Source organism: Panthera tigris, chromosome B3, assembly GCF_018350195.1.
Source record: "Panthera tigris isolate Pti1 chromosome B3, P.tigris_Pti1_mat1.1, whole genome shotgun sequence".
Lineage (NCBI taxonomy): Eukaryota > Metazoa > Chordata > Mammalia > Carnivora > Felidae > Panthera > Panthera tigris.
Genome location: NC_056665.1, coordinates 118,758,799 through 118,784,532, shown reverse-complemented (window position 1 = coordinate 118,784,532; position 25,734 = coordinate 118,758,799). Strand labels below are relative to the sequence as shown.

Sequence of the window (25,734 nt, the reverse complement as noted above, 5' to 3'; positions counted from 1 at the left end):
ACAGCAGGGCTCTGCTCAGCTCACAACTTTGTTCCTCCTGCTGTGTCCCCCTTTTGTCTGGAAACAAATTTAGCATTCTAGTCTCATACTGGAAAGCTGCCTTGGGCCTTTGAACCAGCTACGCTGCAGGTAGTTTGACCTTGTCAGCCTGTAGGATAAGTTTCAGATTAAGTGATTATTCTTCAGTGTTTTTACACACTGTTTCATCTTTTTCAAGAACATTCACATCACTCAGTAATGTCTCATGATGGCTGTGAGCTGCAGATTCATTTTATCATCCTAATTTTATGTACAGGAAGACTGGGGGTTAGGGGGCTAGCTTCATCATTCCAAAAGTATTCGCTGAACACTTTTTTTTTAATGTTTATTTTTTGAGAGAGAGAGAGAGAGAGAGAGAGAGAGAGAGAGAGAGAGAGAGACGGAGCACGAGCAGGGGAAAGGAGGGAAGGGGCAGAGAGACAGCGAGACAGAATCCGAAGTAGGCTCCAGGCTCTGAGCTGTCAGCACAGAGCCCGACGCGGGGCTTGAACGCACGAATGGCGAGATCATGACCTGAGCTGAAGTCGGACGCTTAACTGACTGAGCCACCCAGGAGCCCCTTGCTTAACACCTCTGTGTGCCAGGCACTGGGCTGGATGTTGCAGAATATAAGGATCACTAGGCAAGACAGGGGAGATAGGCAGAAACAACTTTGTCTATAACAGGTGTAAATCAAGAGCTGGGGAGCCAGAAGGTGACTGAATTGTTTCTATACTGGGAGACAACTTTTGAGAAGGTTGCATTGTGTGGGTAACATTTTTTTTAACCCACTTTAGAGGCGCCTGGGTGGCTCAGTCGGTTAGGTGTCCCACTTTAGCTCAGGTTCTGATCTCATGATTTGTGGGTTCCAGCCCTGTGTTGAGCCCTGTGCTGACAGCTCAGACCCTGGAGACTACTTTGGATTCAGTGTCTCCCTCTCTCTCTGCCCCTCTCCCTCTCACATTCTGTCTCTCTCTCTCTCAAAAATAAATAATAAAAACATTTTTTTAAATTTTTAAATAAAAAAACAACCACTTTAGAGGTGTCTGGGTGGCTCAGTTGGTTGAGTGTCCAACTCTTCTTTTTTTTTTCTCTCTCACTTTTTGCATTTTATTGGCCACAGGGGAGGAGGCCTCCTCCAAGTTACCAGAGGTGCTCATAGTTTCTTTAGCCACTCCAAGCTTGGAACCTTGGGGTCCTGGGACTGGCTGGGCACATCGGGCATGTTCCCATCATCTTGGAGCGGCACTGGATAGTTGTTGGGCGTGGCCTGGTTGATCATGGTGGCATATTTGGTGAAGGGGCTAACGGTGGGCAGAATTATACCGAGGCCCCCAGTGGTGAAGGATGCGACCAGCACCTTGACCCAGGCATCCTTAAGGAAGGCTGCGAGTCTCCTGGCCATCCATCTTGGTCCTTGAGTGTCCAACTCTTGATTTTTTGGCTCAAGTCATGATCTCATTGTATATGGGTTCGAGCCCCACATTGGGCTCCATTCCGAGAGTATGGAGCCTGCTTAGGATTCTATCTCTCTCCTTCTCTCTCTGCCCCTCCCCAACTTGTACATGTGCACACACACTCTCTCTCAAAATAAATACATAAATAAACCTAAAAAAAGCACCACTTTCAATATACAAACTGTTTTGTTCAAACTGTCCTCTTTTTTAAATTTTATTTTTATTCATTTAAATTTTTTAAAATTTCTTTATTTTTAAGAGAAAGAGCAAGCAGGCCGCAGAGAGAGAGGGAGAGAGAATCCCAAGCAGGGTTCGAACTCACGAACTGTGAGATCATGACTTGAGCTGAAACTAAGAGTAGGATGTTCAACTGACTAAGCCACCCAGGCACCCCTTATTTTTTTATTTGATACAGAGAAAGAGAGAGAGACCCCACGAGTGGAGGGAGAGGGGCAGAGGAAGAGAGAGACAGAATCTTAAGCAGGCTCCACACCCAGTGTAGAGCCTGACTTGGGGCTCGATCCCATGACCCTGGGATCATGACCTGGGCCAAAACCAAGAGTCAGACTCTCAACCAACTGAGCCACCCAGGTGTCCTCAAACTGTCCTCTTTCTATTCTTTTCATTCCTAATTCTTACAGATTCCTATCATTTCCAATGGGTGCATACTCACACACACACACACACACAAACATTGCATTGTAAAAGCAAAATATGGAGTATGGCTTCTTTTAAACATAACCATATATTGGCTATATCCAAGGATATTCACTGCAGTATTCTTAACTGCTTCTTTGTTTTATTTAAGAAACAAGATAATGATTTCAGATTTTTTTTTCAATATATGAAGTTTATTGTCAAATTGGTTTCCATACAACACCCAGTGCTCATCCCAAAAGGTGCCTTCCTCAATACCCATCACCCACCCTTCCCTCCCTCCCACCCCCCATCAACCCTCAGTTTGTTCTCAGTTTTTTTTTAATCTTTTTTTTATTTTTTTTTTAACGTTTATTTATTTTTGAGACAGAGAGAGACAGAGCATGAACGGGGGAGGGGCAGAGAGAGAGGGAGGCACAGAATCAGAAGCAGGCTTCCAGGCTCTGAGCCATCAGCCCAGAGCCCGACGCGGGGCTCGAACTCGCGGACCGTGAGATCGTGACCTGAGCTGAAGTTGGACGCTTAACCGACTGAGCCACCCAGGCGCCCCTGTTCTCAGTTTTTAAGAGTCTCTTATGCTTTGGCTCTCTCCCACTCTAACCTCTTTTTTTTTTTTTTTTTCCTTCCACTCCCCCATGGGTTTCTGTTAGTTTCTCAGGATCCACATAAGAGTGAAACCATATGGTGTCTGTCTTTCTCTGTATGGCTTATTTCACTTAGCATAACACTCTCCAGTTCCATCCATGTTGCTACAAAAGGCCATATTTCATTCTTTCTCATTGCCACGTAGTATTCCATTGTGTATATAAACCACAATTTCTTTATCCATTCATCAGTTGATGGACATTTAGGCTCTTTCCATAATTTGGCTATTGTTGAGAGTGCTGCTATAAACATTGGGGTACAAGTGCCCCTATGCATCAGTACTCCTGTATCCCTTGAGTAAATTCCTAGCATTCACTGCAGTATTCTATGTATTAGCAACATCCATCAGTAGGGAAGTGGATAAATAACGGTTCTTTTTTGGGTGACGTATTTTATAGCAGAAAAAAATGAGGTAGGTGTATATGGTATGGAACAATTGCTCCAAGATATACTATAAAGCATAAAAAGCAAGTTGCAAGGTGGAGTGTTTAAAAGGAAAAGATGGGGGGTGCCTGGGTGGCTCAGTGGGTTAAGCGGTCAACTTCGGCTCAGGTCATGATCTCCCAGTTTGTGAGTTCGAGCCCTGCGTCGGGCTCTGTGCTGACAGCTCAGAGCCTGGAGCCTGTTTCAGATTCTGTGTCTCCCTCTCTCTGACCCTCCCCCGTTCATGCTCAGTCTCTCTCTGTCTCAAAAATAAATAAACGTTGGGGCGCCTGGGTGGCGCAGTCGGTTAAGCGTCCGACTTCAGCCAGGTCACGATCTTGCGGTCCGTGAGTTCGAGCCCCGCATCAGGCTCTGGGCTGATGGCTCGGAGCCTGGAGCCTGTTTCCGATTCTGTGTCTCCCTCTCTCTCTGCCCCTCCCCCGTTCATGCTCTGTCTCTCTCTGTCCCAAAAATAAATAAAAAACGTTGAAAAAAATTAAAAAAAAAAAAATAAATAAATAAACGTTAAAAAAATAAATAAATAAATAAATAAATGGAAAAGATGGGTGTGTGAGTGTGTGTGTGTGTGTGCGCGCGTGTGTGTGTGTGTGTGTGTGTGAGAGAGAGAGAGAGAGAGAGAGAGAAAGAGAGAGAGAGAAGAATCACACACAGAAATCTGCATATACATAAAATATTTCTGGAAAGATTCCTAAGAAACCATGAATGGTAGGGGTCTCTGGGATATGAGACAGACTTGTTTTTCATTATATGCCTTATTATCCCGTGTGAATTTTTTTTTTTTTTACCATGCGTTTTTAACTCTTTCTTTCTTCCTTTCCTTCTTTCTTTCTTTCTTAGTACTCTCTACGCCCATTGTGGGGTTCGAACTCATGACCCCGAGATCAAGAGCCGCATGCTCCAGTGACTAAGCCAGCCAGATGCCTGCATTTTTAAATTTCTCAATTAAAATCAGTTAACTGGTACTAAAAAAATAATAAACTTAAAAAATAGTTAACTAAAACCAAACTAAACAGTATAGCACGGGCATTTTTTCCATGTTACTATATAATACATTTAGCTCTCCTCATTGCCAGGCTGTTCAGGTATTTCACATGTATTAACTTACTATTTCCCACAACAACTCTCAGTTATTATTCTATTTCACAGATAAGGAAACTGAGGTACCTTGCCCAAGATCACACAGGAATTTGAACCCTTGTAACCTGACTCTGAAGTCCATGCCCTTAACCATCTTGGTGATGACACTGTTCTCTTGTTAAGGGCTGCAAAGCATGTTCTACAAAGTGATTGTGTCACACTTTATCTAACTGCTCTTCCTTTGATATGCATTCTGGTTGCTTCTAGGATTTTGCTATTATCTACCATGCTGCAGAAACAGCCCTGTGATTAACTCTTTGTGCTCTTGGGTCAATATATTCATAAGAGTGCAGTGAAACCACTGCATCATCTGAAATTTGATAGTTATTGCCACATCACTTCCCTTTGTTTTCCTTAACCGATTTGGTCTTTGCTCTGCTCGTCTTATGTATAAGAATGAGGAAGTAGCCCAGAGGTCCAGTAGCTAGAAAAAGGGGACACTCAGTCCTAGTGGAAAAAAGTATGAACAGAGACACTGACCTGTGTGTTTTGTGAGGTTAGGGGTTGTCTAACTGATCTTTGTTCAACAAGTATTTATTGTGCCCATACTGAGTGCTTTTACACAAAGGAAGCAGAGTCAGGGCGGACACAACAGGCCCGTGGTCCGTGCCTTCATGGAGCTGACAGTCTGTGGAGAGAGAGGCATTAATGAAGCAAACACACAGAGTGAAAAAAACAACAACAATGCTATAAGGAGAAAAAATGGGGTACTGGGGGAGGGAATAATGGAGTCTTTCTTTAGAGGGGGCAGTTAGGAGAGGAACTTCTGGGGAAGAGACATTACACTGGGGACAGAAGGAAGAGTAGAAATTAACAGAAGAGTTAAGGGGAACAGGGTTGTTTCCTGGCCCCTAAAGAAGTTGGAGTGGTAGGTGGGGCCAAGGCCCTAGAGCCCTTTGAAGCACTGAGGTCTGAGTGAGGTGTTGATGTAAAGGAGTTTACATTTTTGCAGATTCCCTTTGCTGCTGTGTAGGAACTGGATTAGGGCAGCAACAAGAATTTAAGCAGAGAAACCAGTTAGACATTTGGCCTCAGGTGGTGGAGGAAGAATCTGTAGGTTAAAAGAGTTTCAAAAGATGCATCTGTCAACTGCTATGTGTGGGCCTTATTTGCATCCTGATTATTCTTTATAAAAAAAAATCACAGCTATAAGACAATTAGACACGTGATCATAGTATATTTGATATTAAGGAAATATTTTAAAAATTTTTAGGTGTTCTGTCAGATTTCCCACTATCCCCACTTCAGGATTTAAGAGTTGGAAATTACCTAGTAGATAATTTAGAAATGTAAACTAATATATTAATTTTTAAAATTTTTATTTATTTTTGAGAGAGAGAGACAAAGTGTGAGTAGAGAAGGGGCAGAGACACAGGGAGACACAGACTCTGAAGCAGGATCCAGGATCTGAGCTGTCACCACAGAGCCCAACATGGGGCTTGAACCCACAGACTGCAAGATCATGACCTGAGCTGAAGTCAGACGCTTAACCGACTGAGCCACCCAGATGCCCCTAAACTAATATATTATTAAATCCAGTTGATACTGGAACAATCAATCCCACAACCCTGGGGTCATGACCTGAGATGAAATCAAGAGTCAGATGCTCAACCAACTGAGCCACCCAGGCACTCTCCCTTGTTATGAGGCCCAAAAAGTCAATACTGTCCTGTTTGAGAAACTTTGCTGCTGTAGGTCTTTGTCACCACACTTCATGAAGACACTGTAATTGTCAACAGGTGAGCCTTCCAGGTTGACCAACAGCTCAGTGAAGACAGGTGATGCATGTGTCTTGCTGAGTTATTGGCATATAGCTTACACTTAATAAGGATTGAAGGAAGACAGGAGGTTCATCCAGATTCAAACTTAGGGCCCTGTGAGATCAAGCTGCTAGATTTATTTCTCTCTCTCTCTCTCTCTCTCTCTCTCTCTCTTTTTTTACAGTGTTATAGTTCCAGGTGTACAATGTAGTGATTCAACAATTTCACACATCACCTACTGCTCATCAGGACAAGTGTACTGTTTAATCCCTATCATCTATTTAACCCAACCTCCCATCCCCCCTCCCCTGTTAACCATCAGTTTGTACTCTACTGTTAAGGGCCTGTTTCTTGGTTTGCCTCCCCCCCCCCCTACTCTTTTGTTTTGTTTCTTAAATTCCACATCGAGTGAAATCATATGGTGCTTGTCTTTCTCTGCATGCTGCTTGTTTTCTTGATATATTTCCCACCTCCCTTTGGGCACAGTAGTAATAAGACGACAAGCATTTGGTTCTCCAACATTTCACAAATATTTATTAAGTACTTACTAAGTATTGGCAGTGTTCCAGATACTAGGTATACGGAAAGGAGCAAGGCAGAGTCCCTGATCAAATAAAGTTTATTCTTATAGGTGAAGACAAACAATAAGCAAGGAAACAAGATGGCTTCAGTGATAATTATAATGAAGAAAATAAAAGTGGGGCGCCTGGCTGGCTTAGTCGGTAGAAGATTCCACTCTTGATCTTGGGATTATGAGTTCGAGTTCCACACTGGGCGTAAAGATTACTTTATTTACTTATTTTTTTTTAACGTTTATTTATTTTTGAGACAGAGAGAGACAGAGCATGAACGGGGGAGGGTCAGAGAGAGGGAGACACAGAATCTGAAACAGGCTCAAAGCTCTGAGCTGTCAGCACAGAGCCCGACGTGGGGCTCGAACTCACGAACCACGAGATCATGACCCAAGCCGAAGTCGGCCGCTTAACCCACTGAGCCACCCAGGTGCCCCAAGATTACTTTAAAATGAATGAATGAATGAATGAATGAATGAATACGTGTAATGGCAATAGGGAATGATGGGGCAGGAAGACATATTCTGGGTAGGGTGAGAAGGTGACATTTGAACTAATTTTGAGAGCGAGCCATCCATGGAAAAGCTCGGGGCCAGGGCAATTGCACTTGGAAAGACGGTGAGATGGAAACAGTGGCCACTCCATGAAGGCATAAGGGAAAAAGCCCGATCACTTACACCACCGCAACGTAGGATTTCGTTACAACTGCAATCCGGAATCCTGATTTACTGTTAAAATACCGCCGCGGTTTCTTTGGGAGAATGTACGACACATCTATATTCTGAGTCTAAAATACTTGTCACAAAACAGTCACACTTCTTGGCTACTTCTTGGCAAAAGGGAAATCTTCCGGATCCAGCAGGGGGCGCTGCAAAGCGCCTGCTCCACAGAATGTACCTCTCAGCACTCTTTGGTTCTTTTCGAGGAGCGGGTCGCTTCCGGGAGCGGCCGCAGCGCCCGGCTCCTTCCTCTCTATCCGCCCGTCTCCGTGGTCGCCATGGCCCCTCCCCTCTTCGGCTAGCCGCGTGCTCTTTGCACTCTTCCCGAAGCCCACTCTGGGGCCGCGGGGCTCCGGCGGAGGGCGGAATCCGGCTTATGGCGGTCCCGGGGCCGGCGGCCGGGGCTGGCGCCAGGTGAGCAGGGCGGCCGGGGAGGAGGGCCGGGCTTCAGGGTGCCCTCCCCGGGGGTAGGTGAGGAAGGGGCCCCGCTGCCTTCCGCCCTCGGCCAGGTCCGGGCACAAGAGGAGCTTGCGAGGGGGCGCCCACCCTCCCGCGATCCGAGGCCTCCTCCAGCACTCTGTGGGATCCTCTCCCTCGGAACTGGCTGCCCGCCCCCCCCCGCCCCCCTAAGAACTTCAAGTGCACAGAATCGAATGAATCGTCATTCTCAGTTCTTGGCACACTGTGGTCCAGTGTAAGCCCCTCTTGTGTTCTGTTTTTGTATCTTCCTTCGTTCCTTATTCTCAGTCCCATTTCACCCCCCTTCTCAGACGCCCCACTCTGGTGTATTAAAAGAGTGTTTGTACAGCCCAGTGTATACAAGTTTGCGTATTTGTTACCTTGAAAGGTATATAGTGGTTTTGAATTCCATAACTTATAATATGCTGTGATTTGTTTTTAAACTTTTGTACTCAACGTAATGCTTTTAAGATCCTATGTTCAGTAGTAATCTAGTTTTCATTTCCCGGGGCTGCATGAAATGCTGCTCTACATACTTTTAGACCGCATTTTACTTACATATTCCCTTAGTTTGCTTCCAGTTTTTAACCACCGCAAACATACTGGCGTTTGTCTCTTTGTGGATATGGGTGATATTTTTCTGGATTATCCACCCCCCGGGTAGGATGCTAGGTCATACCTACATCTGCAAAATTATTCTCTGGAATGGTCACATCAGTTTATACTTCCCAGCAGCATTGCATAAAGGTTCTGACTTCTTCATATCCCCGCAACGTTTGGTATTGTTTGATTTTCTAATGTTTATCCATCTGATGGGTTGTAAGGTGGCATCCCCTTGTGTTAATTTTCATGTATTAAGCATTTGGGTTTCCCCTTTTCTGAATTGCCTGTTTGTATCCTTTTCTCACTTTTCTTTTTCTTTTTTTTTAAAATGTTTATTTTTGGGGCGCCTGGGTGGCTCAGTCGGTTGAGCATCCAACTTCAGCTCAGGTCACGATCTCGCGGTCCGCGAGTTCGAGCCCCGCGTCGGACTCTGGGCTTACGGCTCAGAGCCTGGAGCCTGTTTCGGATTCTGTGTCTCCCTCTCTCTCTGACCCTCCCCTGTTCATGCTCTGTCTCTCTCTGTCTCAAAAATCGATAAACGTTAAAAAAAAAAAAAGTGTTTATTTTTGAGACAGAGAGAGTGCCAGCATGAGCTGGGGAGGGGCAGAGAGAGTGGGAGATACAGAATCTCAAGCAGGCTCCAGGCTCCGAGCTGTCAGCACAGAGCCCGCCCAATGCGAGGCCCGAACTCAGGAACCGTGAGATCATGACCTGAGCCAAAGTCAATGCTTAACCGACTGAACCACCCAGGCGTCCCCTTTTCTCACTTTTCTATGGATTTCCTGTTGTCCTGACTTGTAGGAATTCATTGTATGCTCTAGATTTTGATTCCTTGTTGGTTTTACACTCTGCACACACCTTCTCCAAGTCTTTTAATTTAACCCATGGCACGGTGTTGAGCAAAAATAAGTCCGTGGGGTGCCTGAGTGGCTCAGTTGGTTAAGCATCCAACTTCAGCCCAGGTTCAAACCCCGTTTCAGGTGAGCTCAAGCCCCGATTCGGGACTCTCGCTCTACCTCTGTCTCTGCCCCTCGTGGAATTCTCTCTTCCTCTCACTCTCTGCTCCTCACTCTCTCTCTCTCTCTCTCTCTCTCTCTCTCACACACACATACACACACACACACACACACACACACACACACACACAAAAGTAATAAGTGCATTCGTTTTCCCCTTTATAAAAATTTGTGGGTCTGGGGTCTTATTTGAGGAGTATCTTCCCACTGTATCTTCATTAAGATGTTCTTCTGCAGTTCCTTCTATTAACTAAATAGAATTGCTTTTCACCTTTAGACTTTCAATCCATTTGGAGTTTTTAAATTTTATCTTTCTAAATGATGTGAGGTAATGACCTAAATTTTCCTCTGCCTTTTTCAATTATAGCTAATGAATTAATAATTAGAAGTTAGAGAGCCTTTGGAGCATAGTTAAGAGCTCACTTTCTTGGACCTAGGTGGCCTGTATCCAAACCCTAAGGCTGCCACTTACCAGGTGGGTGACAGGGCAAGTTACTTACCCTCTTTGGCTTTAGTTCCTCATCCATGAAATAGGATGTAGTTTCCATCTCTTAGGGTTGTGGCAACCAAATGAATTAATACATGTAAAATACATGGAGAACAGTACTGGGCATATAGTGTTGCTTACTAAGTGTAAGCAGGTGTTCGTATCAATATGTCATTTCTTGTGATACAGCCTCTATTATGTGTCCATGTAAACATAGGTCTGTTTTTTCTTTTTGGTCTCTGTCCCATTGGTCTTTTTGTTCCTGTATTAAAACCACAGCTCTGCAATATGATTTGTTTTAATAACTGATGGTTTGAGTCTCTTCCTCCTCCTTTTCTGTTCTTAACAATTGCCCTCAGCTATTCACGGGCCTTTATATTTCCTTATAAAGTTCCTCAGAGAAGTTCTGCTTGTGATTGGTATTATACAGCATTAATAGGCTACTTCTGTTAGAAATTAGGTCTTTATAGGGGCACCCGGGTGGCTCAGTGGTTAAGCGTCCCACTTCGGCTCCGGTCATGATCTCATGGTTTGTGAGTTTCAGCCCCCGCATCAGGCTCTGTGCTGACAGCTTGGAGTCTGGAGCCTGCTTCAGATTCTGTGTCATTCTCTCTGTGCCCCTCCCCTGCTCACACTCTGTCTCTCTGTCTTTCAAAAATAAATAAACGTTAAAAAAAAAAAAAAAAGAAATGAGGTCTTTATATAATTAAAAAAAAATTTTTTTTAATGTTTATTTTTGAGAGAGAGAGCACGAGCAGGGGAGGAGCAGAGAGATAGGGAGACACAGAATCTGAAGCTGGCTCCAGACTCTGAGCTATCAGCACAGAGCCTGACACGGGGCTTGAACTCACAAACCACAAGATCGTGACCTGAGCCGAAGTCAGATGCTTAACTGAGCTACCCAGGTGCCCCTATCTTTATAGAATGTTAAGTCATCCCAGCTCTAAGTCTTCTTTCACATCCTATGACAGAGCTTTCTGTTTTCTTTCAAAATGTATTTTTTTTTTAATGTTTATTATTTTTGAGAGCGTGTGCTTGCACACACGAGCAGGGGAGGGACAGAGAGAGAAGGAGAGAGAATCCCAACGGGCTCCTCGCTGTCAGCACAGAGCCTGACGAGGGACTCCCATCTCATGAATGTTGAGATCATGACCCGAGCTGAAATCGAGAGTCAGATGCTTAACCGACTGAGCCACCCAGGCGCCCCTCTTCCAAAATGTCTTATACACTCCTTTTAAAAGTTAATTTCTGGATATTTTGTAGTTGTTTTAAGGCTTTTCTTTTGTAAATGACATCTTATTTTCTTTATATTTTCCAGTTGGTAATTGTTGGTATAGAACACTATTGAGATTTGTATGTTAACCCTATATCTAGCTGAACTCCTTTTATTTCCATCATTTGCCTATTGATTTGCTGTTTGTTGGGTAATTGATCGCATTATCTGCAAATAAAGACCATTTAATCTCTCCCCTTTTAATTCTTTTACCTCATTTATTTTTCTTGCTTTATTGATCTAACCAGAACCTTAAAATCCTTGATGGGCTTTCTTGTCATGTTTGGGACCGTATAGAGGATGTGGCTAAAGTTTCTTCATTAACTGTTTTTTAGCTGTAGATTTTTGGTAAATAACCGTTTATAGCATTTACCAGCTTACAGAAATTCCTTTCTCTCCCATCTATTCCTCACATTCTTGCTGCCTGGCCTGGACCCCTCCATGGAACAATGTAGAGAAATTTGGTAACCGCTCTCTAAGGCTTAATGGCTGTCTTAGGTTTCTCTCTGCTTCTCTTCTTCAGGCCCAAATTAGATCTGCAATTTCTCCAGCGGTTCCTGCAGATACAGAAGGTTTTGTTTCCCTCTTGGTCATCCCAGAATGCTTTGATGTTCCTGACCCTTTTGTGTGTGGCCCTGCTGGGTGAGTGAGTGAGCCCAGGTTGGAGGGGGCTTTGGGGTTCCTTCTCTCTGGAGAGTTGATGAGGCAGGTGTTCAAGGGGAAGCCTCCCTTCTCGTTTTCTCATCCTTCATCATTGATTTCTGGCTCCTTTCCCCACCCCAGAACAACTGGTGATCTACCAGGTTGGCTTGATCCCAAGCCAGTACTATGGGGTCCTGGGAAACAAAGACTTGGATGGGTTCAAGACCCTGACATTCCTGGCTGTCGTGCTCATCATTCTCAACTCCATGGTAAGGTGTTCTCCGTGTGTTTCTCTTCTTCTCCAGCCTAGTGTAAGCAGAATTCCCAGTGGGACTTAGCCACCAGGAAGCAGGAATCAAGCTGTGAGAGGCGTGTTCCCTCCCTTTTCTGGGAACTGGAGTTCAGAGCCCTGTTCAGGGCATTGATCTTGCTGTTGGGCCTAATTCCTCAGGTGTTTCAAGCTTCCAGGACTAGGCTGGGAGGTTCTGGTTAAATCGGTATTTAGCAGAAATTATCTTGTCCCTTCCATTCCCGGGACTCTTGCTTCAGGGAGCTCAGAGCACTTGAAATTGGGGATCAGCAGCTAGGGGGCTGCTGCTTCTCTGTGGGGCTGAGGCCATGGTTCAGCCTGGCACCATGTCACCTCCCAGCCCTTGCACCTGCGGCTTTCCTGCAGGATGGCCTCCTTCCCTACCCTTGTTCCCTCGGTTAATGCCTGCTCACTTTTCAAGGTTCTGCTGTTGTCACCTCCTTCAAGTCCTCCTTAGCATTCTCCTTCATGTTTTGTCCACCAAACCCTGCCCTCTTCTCTGCTTAACTAATACTTTGAGTTAACCTCTGCTGTAATACTCCTCACACCCTTGTCATTGTTTTCTTGCTAGACTGAGCTCATTGTCATTGCCTCAGGCTTAGCGTGTAAGTGCTCCATCAGTGGTGAACAGGGAGAGTCAGGCCTCCGCTAGGACTCAAGCCTGATGCTCTGTCTGCCTGTACTACCTGCTTTCTTGGGGAAGTCACTTCTCATCACACTTGGGGCACTTTTGATGGGTCTTCTGGAAGGAAACACCTGTGTGTACATAACCCTGTTCTCAGCTTTGGGGGACAGAAAAGTAAGAACATAAATGGCATAGAAATACCCTCCCAGTCTCCAGAAGCTCACCTGCTCTCAGCATAAGACAGAACAATTACTGTCTTGGCTTTGATAAGCCCTTTAGTGCTTCGTGAAGGAATGAGCACGGGAGGGAGGGAAGAATCCCCTGACTTGACACTTGAAACAAGCAGAAGCGCTGAGTGGACAGAGAATAATCAGAGTGGGCTGGGACTGGTCAGCAGAGGCCTTCTGCCGGTCCTGAGCTTCTGGCTGAGGCTTGCAGTAAGCCATCTCTCCCTCTCGCTCCCTTCCTCTTGCTTCCCCCGCTGCACAGCTGAAGAGCTTTGACCAGTTCACCTGCAACCTGCTGTATGTGAGCTGGAGAAAGGACCTCACCGAGCACCTTCACCGCTTCTACTTCCAGGGCCGTGTGTACTACACCCTCAACGTGCTGCGGGATGACGTCGATAACCCGTAGGCGCCCGCTCTCGGTCCTCCCTACCGTCTGCAGGGTCCTGTCGGGCTGGCTCAGCCCTGGAGAGTCCCTACTGCACGCCCCTGAGAGCTCATCCACAGTTAGGTGCAAGTGTTGATAAGCACCCTACGGGAAGGAGACCCTGGAGGATCCCTGGAGGGGCTGCAGGGCTGAGAATAGGGAGCTAAAAGATAGGAGCAGCTCCCTTTTGTCCGTTTTATATCCTGCATTTCCAAACCAGGCGCCATCCGAAGAAAGTGCCCTCGGGAGCAGCACAGCTCTTGGATTTTCAGTAGTAGAAAATTACTGCTGCCTAGGATTCTGTGTAAGATTTAGATCTTCATTCTGTCCCCTCCCAGTTTATAGGCCTTAGTTCACTGAGCCCCAGGTCCCCTTTCTGGGAAATGAGGATGACAGTTCCTATCTGAAGAATATCTCAGATGATTGTCATGGAGTGCACATATGCAGTACATGGCACATGACCAGGGTTCCAGTGTGAGTTCGCTCTTGTTATTTTACAGGTGAGGAAACTGAGGCCCAGAGAATGCAAGTGACTTGCCCAGGGTCATGTCTCTCATTGGAAATAGGAGTCAGTGTGGCCCCCCGGCGGTGCAGTGGGACCTGAGGAGTCCCTCCTCATACTCATTCCCTCTCCACCCACCACCCTCAGGCACTTTCTTGCTTTCCTCAGCCTAAGCTGAGCTTTGCAGCAAAGATTCTTCGGATGCCTGTTGCCTCTTTCTCTTCTAGGCTTCTCCATGGCTCACCCCATATGAAGCCTCTGTAGCCAGATAGTTAAAATGGGGGAGGCTCGGGCTTGCAGAAGAGATTGGGAGGAGCTAGATAGACGGGATAGCTTTTCTGCTCATCCAGAAACTCGGCTTATCCACCCTCCTGTCTTTCTCTGGTGCTGCTCAGGACCCTTGGGTACTGGACCTTTCAGTTGCCACTTTTCCTGAGGGGTAAACTGAGGCACCCTAAGACGCCACTCTTCAGAACCCCGTTTAAAGGTCCTGAGGGTCTCGGTGCCTCTAGGAAAACCAGTGCTTATCTGGGTCCATCTTTCCCTGGGATCGTAGCTGACAGTGCCGAAAGGCAAGGTCAGGATGAGAGGTAACCGGAATCTGTCTCCACTCTCTCCACCTTCTGCCCTGCTCCCTGGTCCAGTTGCTCTGTGTTGTTGGTTCCAGGGACCAGCGCATCAGCCAGGACGTGGAACGGTTCTGCCGGCAGCTCAGCAGCATGGCTAGCAAACTGATCATCTCGCCCTTCACCCTCCTCTACTACACCTACCAGTGCTTCCAAAGGTGACACCTCTCCTCCTCCCCCAGCCAGGTGTTTCCCCCGAGGTCACTCACTCACACAAATTCTCCCAAGTCCGGGCCTTCCTTCCCTCCTACCTGTAGCCCAGGAAGCCTTCCTCTGTCCTGTGCTCGCCCCTCTGCCCTCCCTTGAGACGTGGCATTTCAGTGTCACGGGGATCCTGGTACTCTGACCGCCTAGATCAGGTAGCAAATGACCCCCCACACAGGAGCAGAGGTCCCACAGGACTGCTGGCTGAAACTGGACAACTGGTGCCTGAAAGCAAGAATCAGGGCTGAGCCCTGCAGACATACGTGCCACACACACACACACACACACACACACACACACACACACACTCCCCACCCCCACCCCTACCCCTCTGCTTTTCAGCACAGGCTGGCTTGGGCCTATGAGCATCTTCGGGTATTTCATTCTGGGAACCGTGGTGAACAAAATGTTGATGGGGCCCATCGTGGCAAAGCTGGTGCAGCAGGAGAAGCTGGAGGGGGATTTCAGGTATGTCTCTCTTGCTTGAGGTTCCTGGGCTGAGCATAGTGGCTAAAGAATGAGACCTAGAGTAAGACAGCCTCATTCAAATCCCGGCCTGTGCTAGTTACTAGCCACGTGCTCTTGGGTGAGGTCTTGAACCTCCCTAAACTTCAGTGATCCCATCTCTGAAAGGGGTGATACCGTTGCCTGCAGAGAGGGTGGTGAGGAAGATTACTGAGATGATACATGAGAAGCACCGAGGACAGCGTCCGATTGGCCATCATCATCCCTCGGCCTTCTCATGTGCTTCTGTTCCAACCTCCCTGGTTTGGCTCAGCCGATGGATCCAGCCCCTGTTCTTGCTTCTCGGGCCCCCCTCCTTCAAGTTGGGCCCTGGGAGGCGGTGGTGTGGGCAGGAATGCACCTGTCCTCTGGGGAGCTGAGGAGCTGCCCTGTCTGCAGGGCGTCTATCACCCCACACAGGTCCTGGGATTCCCGCCTTATGACAGCTCAGGGAAGGGCTACGCCAGGACGGCCACAGTTTTGAGGTGGAGCTGGGTTCCTCTTGGGAGGTCTTAGTCCAGGCCTCCAAAAGGAGAGGGGCCAGTACTGGCCACTGTCAGCACACGTTTCCCTTTGGTCTGCGCAGGTTCAAGCACATGCAGATCCGGGTCAATGCTGAGCCTGCTGCTTTCTTCAGGTGAGTCAGGTGGGGATAGTTCCCTTCTGCCTCATCAGAGCTGATAGAAGAGATGGCAGAGAAGGGAAGACGAATTGTACAGCCCTCCCACCATCACTGAGCCTAGGGGCCGAGTATTTCCATTTGGCTATGACCCTATCCCCGTATCTCTCACTGACCTTGTTGGCCTCATCCTTATGTCCAGGGATTTTTGCTTCTGAAGCTGGTCCCTTCTAGTGGCCTAACATGGGGCCTAAATTTGTTCTAAGAATGAAATGAGTGAATGCTTCACATCTTGGTGAGGATTGTGAGGCATTGCCTCTGCCTTTGTCTTATCCTCTTTAAAATGGCTTTCTGCCACTGCCTGATGGCTGATCAAAGAGTCAAAGGCCAATCCTTTGTCTCTGTAGCATAAAGAAGGAAAGGGAGCCTCAGGAGATCAGGAGACCTGGTTCTTACACTGTTCAAGTGGAACAGAGAGTCACCTGGTCTCCTGACAGCAGCATTGTGAAATTTCATTCCTTCCCTCAGGGTCAGGGCAAGTCCCTGGGCCTTGCCTCCTGGTGGCCTTTGGAATCGTTGTTTGGACTAATAGCTCAGGGCCCAGAGGTGTTCGTGGAAGCTGCCATTGAATTATCTGGATCTCATTGCCCAGGGACTTTTGCACTTGTCCAGCTCTGCTGAAGTTTGTAGCAGCCACCACTTGGGGGCGCCAAGGATACTAGGAATCTGCAAGGTGGGGTTGGGTTGTGTGGTGGGTAGGGCTGAGCCTGTGCTAAGTTGTTTTTGGATTCTGCAGCCTCTCAAGAGGCTCTGGGGAAAGCAGGTTGGTTGTTGGAGCTCTGGGTGGCTTCCAATGGCTTCTCTGTCCCTCTGACACTTTCCACGTGCCAGGTGGAGAATGCAGTGTCTGCCTGTCCCCCCTGAACTGGGAGCTCAAGGACAGGGACTATTTTATCCACTTCTTTATCTCACTGGCTAACTAGCACAGGGCCTGCCACATAGCGACTACGTGTATATTTGTTTAGCAATAACAGCTGTTATTTATTGAGGGCCCCTCTTATGCCTGGCAGTGTATGTTTAGAAATTCTCACTTTGACTTGTTATGTAGGTGCTATTAGCTCCATTTTATAGAAGAAGAAACTGAGATTCTGAGGCTTAAGTAACTTATCAGCGTCACCCAGCTAGTAATTGGCCAGAGCCAAGATTTGAACCAGCTCTGCCCAATCTAGAGTTCATATTCTTTCTGCAGACAACACTATGTTGAGAAAACGAGGCAATGAATGGGTGTTAGTAGCAGGAAGGGTCTGAGGTGAAGACTATTTGAACAGGCTTGGTCCCTAAAGGAGCATGTGATATGTGATGAGGGATGGAGGGGTCCCCTGGCCTGGAGTAAGGCTCTCCAGGCCCCGTGGACACCCCAGCCTTTCTCGCCAGAGCTGGGCACGTGGAGCACATGAGGACAGACCGCAGGCTGCAGAGACTCCTTCAGACCCAGAGGGAGCTGATGTCCAAGGAGCTGTGGCTGTACAGTAGGTGGAGGGAGCCCCCGGAGGCAGGAGCCACAGGATTGGGATAGTCCCCTTCCCTTCCCACACCTCCCTGCTTTCTCTCTGCACGAATCACTTTGCTCTGATGAAGGAATTAGCCACAAGGAGCCACTGCCTTTGCCATGAGTACCTTCGGGAGAATGAGGATCCAGGGAATAGCTTGGCCCTGCTTGGCTCTTCCTCCCTCAGAGCGCATGAATGGTTCCTGCGTCTCTCATCCTGGGGGTTTCTGTCTTCCACAGTCGGCATCAACACATTTGACTATCTGGGCAGCATCCTGAGTTACATTGTGATTGCAATCCCTATTTTCGGTGGTGTCTATGGAGACCTGAGCCCCGCAGAGCTCAGCACCGTGGTCAGCAAGGTGAGAATCCCCTCTGCTGACCCCTCGTGCCATCCCCTTCAGCCAAGTGCCCAGGACCTCAGAGTCCAGGCCTTTGATCAGTGCTCCCTGTCCTGTGCAGAATGCCTTTGTGTGCATTTACCTCATCAGCTGCTTCACCCGGCTCATCGACCTCTCCAGCACCCTCTCAGACGTGGCTGGTTACACGCACAGGTGAGGCCGCGTCAGGCCCCTCCCCACGTCCTGAGCAGAGCATGTGCCACTTGGAGAAGTAGCTGAATGAAAAAAAGGAACAGAAAAACCATATGCTAGCGGGTGTGAGAGAGGGAGACTAACACCTTCACCTGGGCCTTCAGACCCTCCTCAGATTTTCATTTCTTGCCCAGGATCGGGGAACTTGAGGAGACCCTTCTGGACATGTCCCCGAAGTCGCACGGTGGTGAGATCCTGGATGAGAGCGAGTGGGACATGGACAGGTGGGTGCCGGCCTGGCAGGGTGGCACAGCGGTTGAGGGGGCAGCTCTGGGGGTGCCCAGTTCGGGTTCGCCCTGGAGCCCTGCTCTTGCCCAGCCGTGCAGCAGAAATGTGCGGAGCAAATGAAGGAGATCGCTGCCTCATGCCCGACACGTTACACATGTTCACAGTTAGTGTTGCTGTTCTGGCATCTGTTGTGCGCACACCCGCTTGGGCCTGTGAGAACAAGACGAATCTGAGTGGTACCCCTCCCACTGAGCCCCACCACCTACCCCTTTCCTCAGGGCATGCTTGTTCCCCTTGCCTCGCTCACACCCACACGTCTTTATTCGTGTCTCCTTGCATGCTCGGTGATGTTTCTGACCTTTCTGTGCAACTGAGGATTTGTTTCATGTCCTCGCTTTTCCTGATCTAATTACTTAACTGTTCTTCTGTGTCTCAGTTTCTTCATCTCTGTAAGGGGGACAGTATCTGAACCTTCCTCTCAGGGTGCTTGCGAGGATTAGAATCACAGTTCACAGAAGGTACTTGAACAGTGGCCACAGAGAAAGCTTTCAGAAATGGAAACAGCTTGAATTCCAGGGACCACACACAACTCTCTCCTTAGGGACTAAAGCCTGAGCTGTTGCCCTGTTCAGAATTCAGGCTTCGTGCACCTCTGGGCCTCGGGCTGGGGAGATGGGGCAGTGGCCACAGGAGACCAGAGGTGCTGTTGTCCGGGGGAGATGGGTGTCTGCGCAGACCCAGCAGCTCCAGATCCCTTTATGACCACCATGCCCATCCTGTCATAGCTCCTGGTTACACGTGCTATGAAAACCCGCTCGTCTTCTAGTTAGACAGCTTCAGCCCTGTGACCCTGAGGGAGTTACTTAGCCACCTGACTTGCTTTCCTCATCTACCAAGTGGGGGTAAGGAGTCACGTGCGGGGCTTTGTGAAGCCTGGAATAAAGGAGGTGCCCCCAGCCCTACCTCTGTTAGTCTGCTAGGGCTGCCCTAACGATACCATAGGCCAGGTGACTTATCCAACATTTATTTCCTCACAGTTCTGGAGACTGGAAGTCCCAGATCAAGTTATTGCCTGGGTTGGTTTCTTCTGAGGCTTCTCTCCTTGGCTTGCAGATCTGTCTTCTCCCTGTGCCCTTTCCTGGCCTCTTCCCTGTGTGTGAGCCTCTCCCTTTTCTTTTCTTTTTGTTTTTTGTGTTAAATGTTTATTTTTGAGAGAGAGAGAGCGAGCACGCAGGGGAAGGGCAAAAAGAGAGGGGGACAGAGGATCCAAAGCAGGCCACGAGCTGTCTGCACAGAGCCCAACGTGGGGCTCAAACTCACAAACCGTGAGTTCCTGACCTGAGCCAAAGTTGGACGCTTAACCGACTGAGCCACCCGGGTGACCCTCTCCTTCTTGAAATGACCTCAGCTGTATTAGATCAGAGCCCTATCTTCATGGCCTCATTTTAATGCAGTCATTTCTTTAAATACCTTATCTTCAAGTGCAGTTACACTCTGAGGCACTAGGGGTTGAGACTTCAGCATGTTATTTTGAGGACATAGTTTAGCCCATAACCACCCCTCTATTCAGAGGTAAGACCCCCCCCCCCCCCCAAGGACAAGACCCTCCCCGCTGGCAAAACACACTACTTATCTTCCCCACACTCCCCTCCTCTTAATCACAGGGCCCCAGACTGGCCAGCCGCAGAACCAACAGACACAGCTTTTCTCCTCGAGCGGGTCTCCATCTGTGCCCCCTTCTCTAACAAACCCTTAATCAAGGATCTGAGCCTGAAGATCTCTGAAGGTCAGAGTCTGCTCATCACGGGCAACACGGGCACCGGCAAGACCTCCTTGCTCCGGGTTCTAGGCAGCCTCTGGACAAGCACACGAGGTGAGAACCAGCCCTCCCTGCCTCTGAGCCAGCTGGTGGGATGCGTGTGTGTGTGTGTGTGTGTGTGTGTGTGTGTGTGTGTGTGTGTGTAAAAATCCGGGTGTTTTTGTCAGGAAAGGAAGTGAGAGGCAATTACTCTAGGAGATCTCAAAATGGAGGTTTCTGTGGGCTCTGCAGGCTCAGTGCAGATGCTGACGGACTTTGGACCCCATGGGGTGCTGTTCTTGCCACAAAAGCCATTCTTCACTGATGGGACCCTTCGGGAGCAGGTCAGTGTGGAGCCCACTCCTACCCCTGCCCTCGCTGAGGCTTCTGGCAGTATGACAGGTCTCTGCGCTAGAGAGTTCTGGGGCAGCAGGTGGGGTAATAAAATGGCCCCTGCCTAGCAATGCCCTGGCCCTAAGAACTTTCTATTCACATCCGTGGATTGGGCCATTAGAGTGGCTCCTGGGGCAGGTTGGATTCTGGGGGCCCTGCCCCACCATCTGCCGGCTTAACCTCTCCCACTGGACTCTTGGCCCGGGTGTTCCTTGCCGTCCTCAGGTGGAGAGGAGCCTGGCCTTGGTGGTTCCTGGGGCTGTTTCTGAGGGAGGATGGGCTATGTGCCGCCCCACCTCTCGTTGGCCCTCATCTCAGGCCTGTGTGGTTTTGTTTTGTCAGGTGATATATCCCCTAAAGGAGATCTACCCCGACTCAGGTGAGCTGGGCCTCGCTGAGACACGTCCTCCCATGTCAGTTGTCCCCACTCTGCCTGGCTGTGGCCTCGCCAGTGCCTTTTGGCAGAGGCTCCAGCAAGGCTGCCGGTATCGGGTTGGTTTTCTTCTTCAACGGCTTATGATTTTGCAAACTCCTCTTGCTCTGTCTTCCTCTCCTTGAGGAGACATGCCCACTGGAGGAAGGGAAGAGATTACTTCCTTCACCTGGCCCTTCCCTTCTGTGTTAAGTGCCATAACCTGTCCCTGCAGAGCCTTAGCCCAGATTCTGGTGCCCCCCCCCCCCGCCCCCTTCCATGATGTACCCCATCTCTTCTGGCCACCCAGAAGGAGCTGACTTCTGGAGGAAAGCTTCTCTGTGTTGCAGGCTCTACCGACGATGAGAGGATCGTGAGGTTCTTGGAGTTGGCAGGCCTGGTGAGTGCGGGCAGGGACCCTGAGGTCCAGGCCCACCTGGTAGCACCGACCGCAAATGCTGGTCCGGCAGAGCCAGCCGACTGGCCTGGGCCTGGGACTGGAAGTCGGAGCCTGGGTCAGGGGAGTGGAGTATAAAGTGGCGACAGGAGCTGTGGGCATGTACAGGCAATAAGGGGGTGCGTTCTCTGGAGCGAATTTTAAAATGATGACAAAACACCAAGTAAGTCCGCTTTTTCTTGTTCTCATGCTCCAGCAAATCTAAACCGTGCAGTTAACGAGGTATTCCTCTCTGCCTGCGGCAGATTGCTCTCACGGCGTCCTGCCATGGTGCACCGCAAGGATGGAGCTCTGTCTCAGAGATGGGTGGGGTGGGGTGGCAGGAAGCAGGGATGGGCCCTTTCACAGACAGTGTTCCCTCTGGGTGTGTTACAGTCCAGTTTGGTGGCGAGGACAGAGGGTCTGGACCAGCAGGTCGATTGGAACTGGTAAGAAGGGAGTTGGGGTGCTTCAGAGCCATCTCCCCCAAAGACTGGGCTCCAGGTATTTGCTGGCCCATCAAGGGCATGTTCATGGCCTCGAGAGCACAGTTGGGACCTCAGCTCGTGGGCAGCAGGGCTGCAGTGTCGTTGAAGGGAGGAGGGTGCTGTCCATCTGTCTCGGCGCTGGCTCCTGCCATGGGAACCTCTTCTTGCCTTGACCTTCTGTGCAACAGTCAGTCTATATCCTCCTTCCTCTAGTGGTGCTCTCGTTCCCACTCCTCAGGTATGACGTTCTGTCCCCAGGAGAGATGCAGAGGCTCTCCTTTGCCCGGCTCTTCTACCTGCAGCCAAAGTACGCAGGTGAGGCCTGCCCCACAGGTGTGCGTGCCAGGTGCCGTGTGCTCACAGAGGTGTCTGTGCGTGTGTGTTCGTGTATAATTGAGGCGTTCACGTGGGTAGGAGAGCACCCCTGTGCATGACTGGGCATCTCTGTCCCTGCAGGACAGGATGGCCGGGCTCTGCCCATGAGGCCGCAGGGTGCTCTTGGAATCCTCAGGGCGGCTCTGGATGTGCCACCAGTTCCTAAGCATTCTGCCATCGCAGCAGCCAGAGCCAGCCTTGAAAGAGCGTGTGATTTTATGCCCCCGGGCTCTGCGGTCCATAAGGGGGCCACACTCCTCCCCCCAGCTCTGCCTGGAGAGGGACGGCAGGTGTGAACTTCTTCAGGGACTGACATCCTGGGGGGAACTAAGAATCCCTGCTTTGAGCGGTTCTAGGCGGAACTGGTGCTTATTACAGGAAGAGGGGGGATTTTGTCCTGCCGCTGGTAGGAGGCTTCCCAGGTAGAGCCTCGCCCTCTGCTCTTTTGGCCATGCTCTCCCTATGGCAGGGCTCCTGTAAGCCAGAGCAGCCGTTATCCTTCCCCTGGTCCCAGCCAGAGGTAAGTGCGGTTTGGAGAAGCAGAGGTGGGCAGGGGCAGGACCCTATCTCTTCCCTCCGGCTTCTGCCCTCAGTGCTTGATGAAGCCACCAGCGCCCTGACTGAGGAGGTGGAGAGTGAGCTCTACCGCATTGGCCAGCAGCTGGGCATGACGTTCATCAGTGTGGGACATCGGCGCAGCCTTGAGAAGGTACCCAAGCTCACAGAGATGGCTTAAGGAGGAGGAAGAGCCCAAAGGCTGGGCCTGGCCAGGGGCCCTTCAAAATGGGGAGCGGGGGCAGCAGAGAGGGCAGGGAATGGATGGCCTCCTCTTGTTGTGGCCGGGCCAGCCTGATCTATGCGTGGTGGTGGTCTCTTGCAGTTTCACTCCTTGGTTCTGAAACTCTGTGGAGAAGGAAGATGGGAACTGACCAGAATCAAAGTGGAATGAAGCCAAGGGTGTGGCTGGCCACTGGACGAAGTGCCAAGCTCAGGGCAGATCGGCATCCCCCTGGAGAGACTAGGAGGCCTGCAGGGCAAGGGAGTCCCCTGGCCCACCTCACAGGTCCTGTGCTGTGCAGGGAGCGCTGGCAGCGAGGGTGTGGCTCCCAATGGGGCACCCAGTCCTGCCAGGCCCCCCAGCTGCCTCAGCCAGAGCTCCCTGCACTCCCAAGTGCTGATTGCTTACAAATGACCTCAGATTGTGTTTTCTAAAGAAAAACCTGAAAGTGTGAGATCTATGAGAAATGTAGGATCAATGTGGAGAGAATATGGGGCTTCAAGTCCAGAGATCCGGAAATCTTTTAAATCCATTAAATTTTGTGGCAATAGATTTTTAACTTTAATCAACCACTTGAATTTTATAACTTTTTTAAAAAGAAAAGATAAACATTTCTTAAAAATTGGAGCTTTCTCCCTTCTCTTTCCTCTCCATTGTAAGAGGACCTTTAAATTGAATCCACAGACTTGTATTTGGGAGCTGGGTGGGAAGGAAGTAGCACTCTCCACAGTACTGGAACCTTCTGTGCCTGGTTTTTCACTTCACCCTGTATCTCCACTTTCCCTTTGCTGGTTGTACCTATAACCTCTAGGGCCCTTCTGTTCTTGTCTTAACCCAAGTAACAACTAAATCTCTTTCCCCTCAGTCAGCTAAAATAAGGCGGAGATTTTTCAAAAATAGTCTTTGGTAGGAAACAGCAACAGCCAGGGAGAACAGACAAAACTCAGAGAGCGCAAAATTTTGATATGGAAAATGATTGAGCCCAAAGTCCTTATTCTAGAACAATGTTCCCCAATGTTGAGTTGTCAGGGCAGCACATTCATAATTTTTGTCAGATCTCTCTATTTCTTGTAGTGTTCATCACTTAATTTTTTTTTAATGTTTATTTATTTATTTTGAGAGGCAGAGAGAGAAAGAGAATCCCAGGCAGGCTCTGCTAACAGCGCAGAGGGCTCCATCTCACAAACTGAGATCATGACCTTGAGCTGAAACCAAGAGCCGGATGCTTAACTGACTGAGCCACCCAGGCACTGCAGACGCTTAATATTTTCTGAAATAAGTCACTTTTTGTTTGTTTTTGTTCTTTGGGTTTTTTGTTTGTTTGTTTGTTTGTTTTTGCGTGTGTAAGTTTATTCATTTATTTTGAGAGAGAGAGAATCCCAAGCAGGCTCTATACCAGCAGTGTGGAGACCCACACGGGGCTCAGGCTCCCAAACCATGAGATCATGACCTGAGCAGAAACCAAGAGTTGGACACTTAACCTACTGAGCCAACCAGGCACCCCAGAATTAACTCCCTTTTTAAACCTAATTGCATTTTTTAAAGTTTACATTTGGGGGCGCCTGGGTGGCTCAGTCGGTTAAGCATCCGACTTCGGCTCAGGTCATGATCTCATGGTCTGTGAGTTCGAGCCCCACGTCGGGCTCTGTGCTTATGGCTCAGAGCCTGGAGCCTGTTTCAGATTCTGTGTCTCTCTCTCTGACCCTCCCCCATTCATGCTCTGTCTCTCTCTGTCTCAAAAATAAATAAACATTAAAAAAAAATAAAGTTTACATTTGATAAAATAGAAATAACTGGGGTGCACGGGTGGCTCAGTCAGTTAAACGGCTGGCTCTTGGTTTCTGTTTAGGTCACAATCTCATGGTCTGTGAGTTCGAACTCTGAGTCAGGCTCCTGGATGACAGTGCAGAGCCTGCTTGGAATTCTCTCTCTCTTCGTCCCTCTCTTGCCCCTCCCCTGCTCACACTCCCTTTCAAAATAAACGAAAAGAACCTTAAAAAGGTAACTAAAAATGAATGTAAACAATGTTGCGAGATTGCAGTTTGATACTGTGCCTGCAAAGACTCTGAGGCTTGCTCTCTTTGTACAAAGGGAGGTTAGGAGATTGTTGCGAGGGAGTTAGACGTACTGGCATCCAAGTGAGAATTTTCGCCTTAATAAAGTTAAAAACCTGGAATGGGAACTGCAAGGGGAATGACTTTCTCACTGTAAGACTTGAGGTTATTTACTGCCTTGTTGCTTATCACGGAAGGTGATCCCAGATGTAGGGCAGGAAATGGTAGAAATGGAAATTGGGAAAGTGCTGCCTGGGTAGCCGAAGTCTCCCCAACCCGGCCTGGCTAGAGCTTTTTCTTAGCTCCAGCTCCACCCTTTGCACCCAGGTGCCGGGCCGAGAGAGCGCAGGTGGCTACCTGGCCAGGTCTGATGGAAGTTCTGGTCCCCGGTGAAGCCTTCTTAGGGACCTGTAGGATACCAGCACTGCCAAGGCCGGTAGCAGGCCTTCGGCCAGTGTCAGACTCTCTCGGGGGCTCAGAGGGACCATCAAGGTGGGCATCTGCTTCGGAAGCCTTCCCATACTTGAATCTCCTAACTATATCCTGCCAAGTGGTCTTCTGGCCTCTGTTCAAACACACTTAGCATTGGGGACCACCCATCCTTAGGCCCCTCTAATTGAACAAAGCTCTTCCTTAGGTTGAGGGGAAGACTGTCTCCCTAAGGATTAAGGATTGCCCTGACTCTCACCCCTTGGGCATG

At 49.0% G+C, this 25,734-nt stretch overlaps 2 protein-coding genes across 14 annotated transcripts; one reads left to right on the top strand and one right to left on the bottom strand.

Annotated features, from left to right (window-relative positions):
- Positions 1-1,174: 1,174 nt before the first annotated feature.
- On the bottom strand, positions 1,175-1,423 carry LOC102958142 (NADH dehydrogenase [ubiquinone] 1 alpha subcomplex subunit 3-like). Its single transcript, XM_042987814.1, has one exon. The coding sequence runs from the start codon at positions 1,421-1,423 to the stop codon at positions 1,175-1,177; it is 249 nt and encodes an 82-aa protein (XP_042843748.1).
- Positions 1,424-7,600: 6,177 nt separating this feature from the next.
- ABCD4 (ATP binding cassette subfamily D member 4) lies at positions 7,601-24,124 on the top strand. 13 transcript variants are annotated; one of them, XM_042990110.1, is made up of 19 exons: positions 7,603-7,823; positions 11,771-11,889; positions 12,031-12,158; positions 13,404-13,453; positions 14,645-14,761; positions 15,150-15,275; positions 15,898-15,948; positions 17,365-17,459; positions 17,720-17,841; positions 17,942-18,033; positions 18,207-18,296; positions 19,965-20,173; positions 20,351-20,442; positions 20,834-20,870; positions 21,254-21,303; positions 21,736-21,788; positions 22,066-22,142; positions 22,796-22,911; positions 23,083-24,124. In XM_042990110.1, exons 1-19 carry the CDS (start codon positions 7,786-7,788, stop codon positions 23,149-23,151), a joined length of 1,731 nt encoding a protein of 576 aa, XP_042846044.1. In that variant the 5' UTR covers positions 7,603-7,785; the 3' UTR covers positions 23,152-24,124. The 13 variants fall into 13 exon arrangements, with proteins under 13 accessions (XP_015398891.1, XP_042846045.1, XP_042846044.1 ...); XM_007095065.2 differs by having other exon boundaries at positions 13,314-13,453; XM_015543404.2 differs by having other exon boundaries at positions 7,604-7,823; positions 11,746-11,889; positions 13,314-13,453.
- Positions 24,125-25,734: the final 1,610 nt, after the last annotated feature.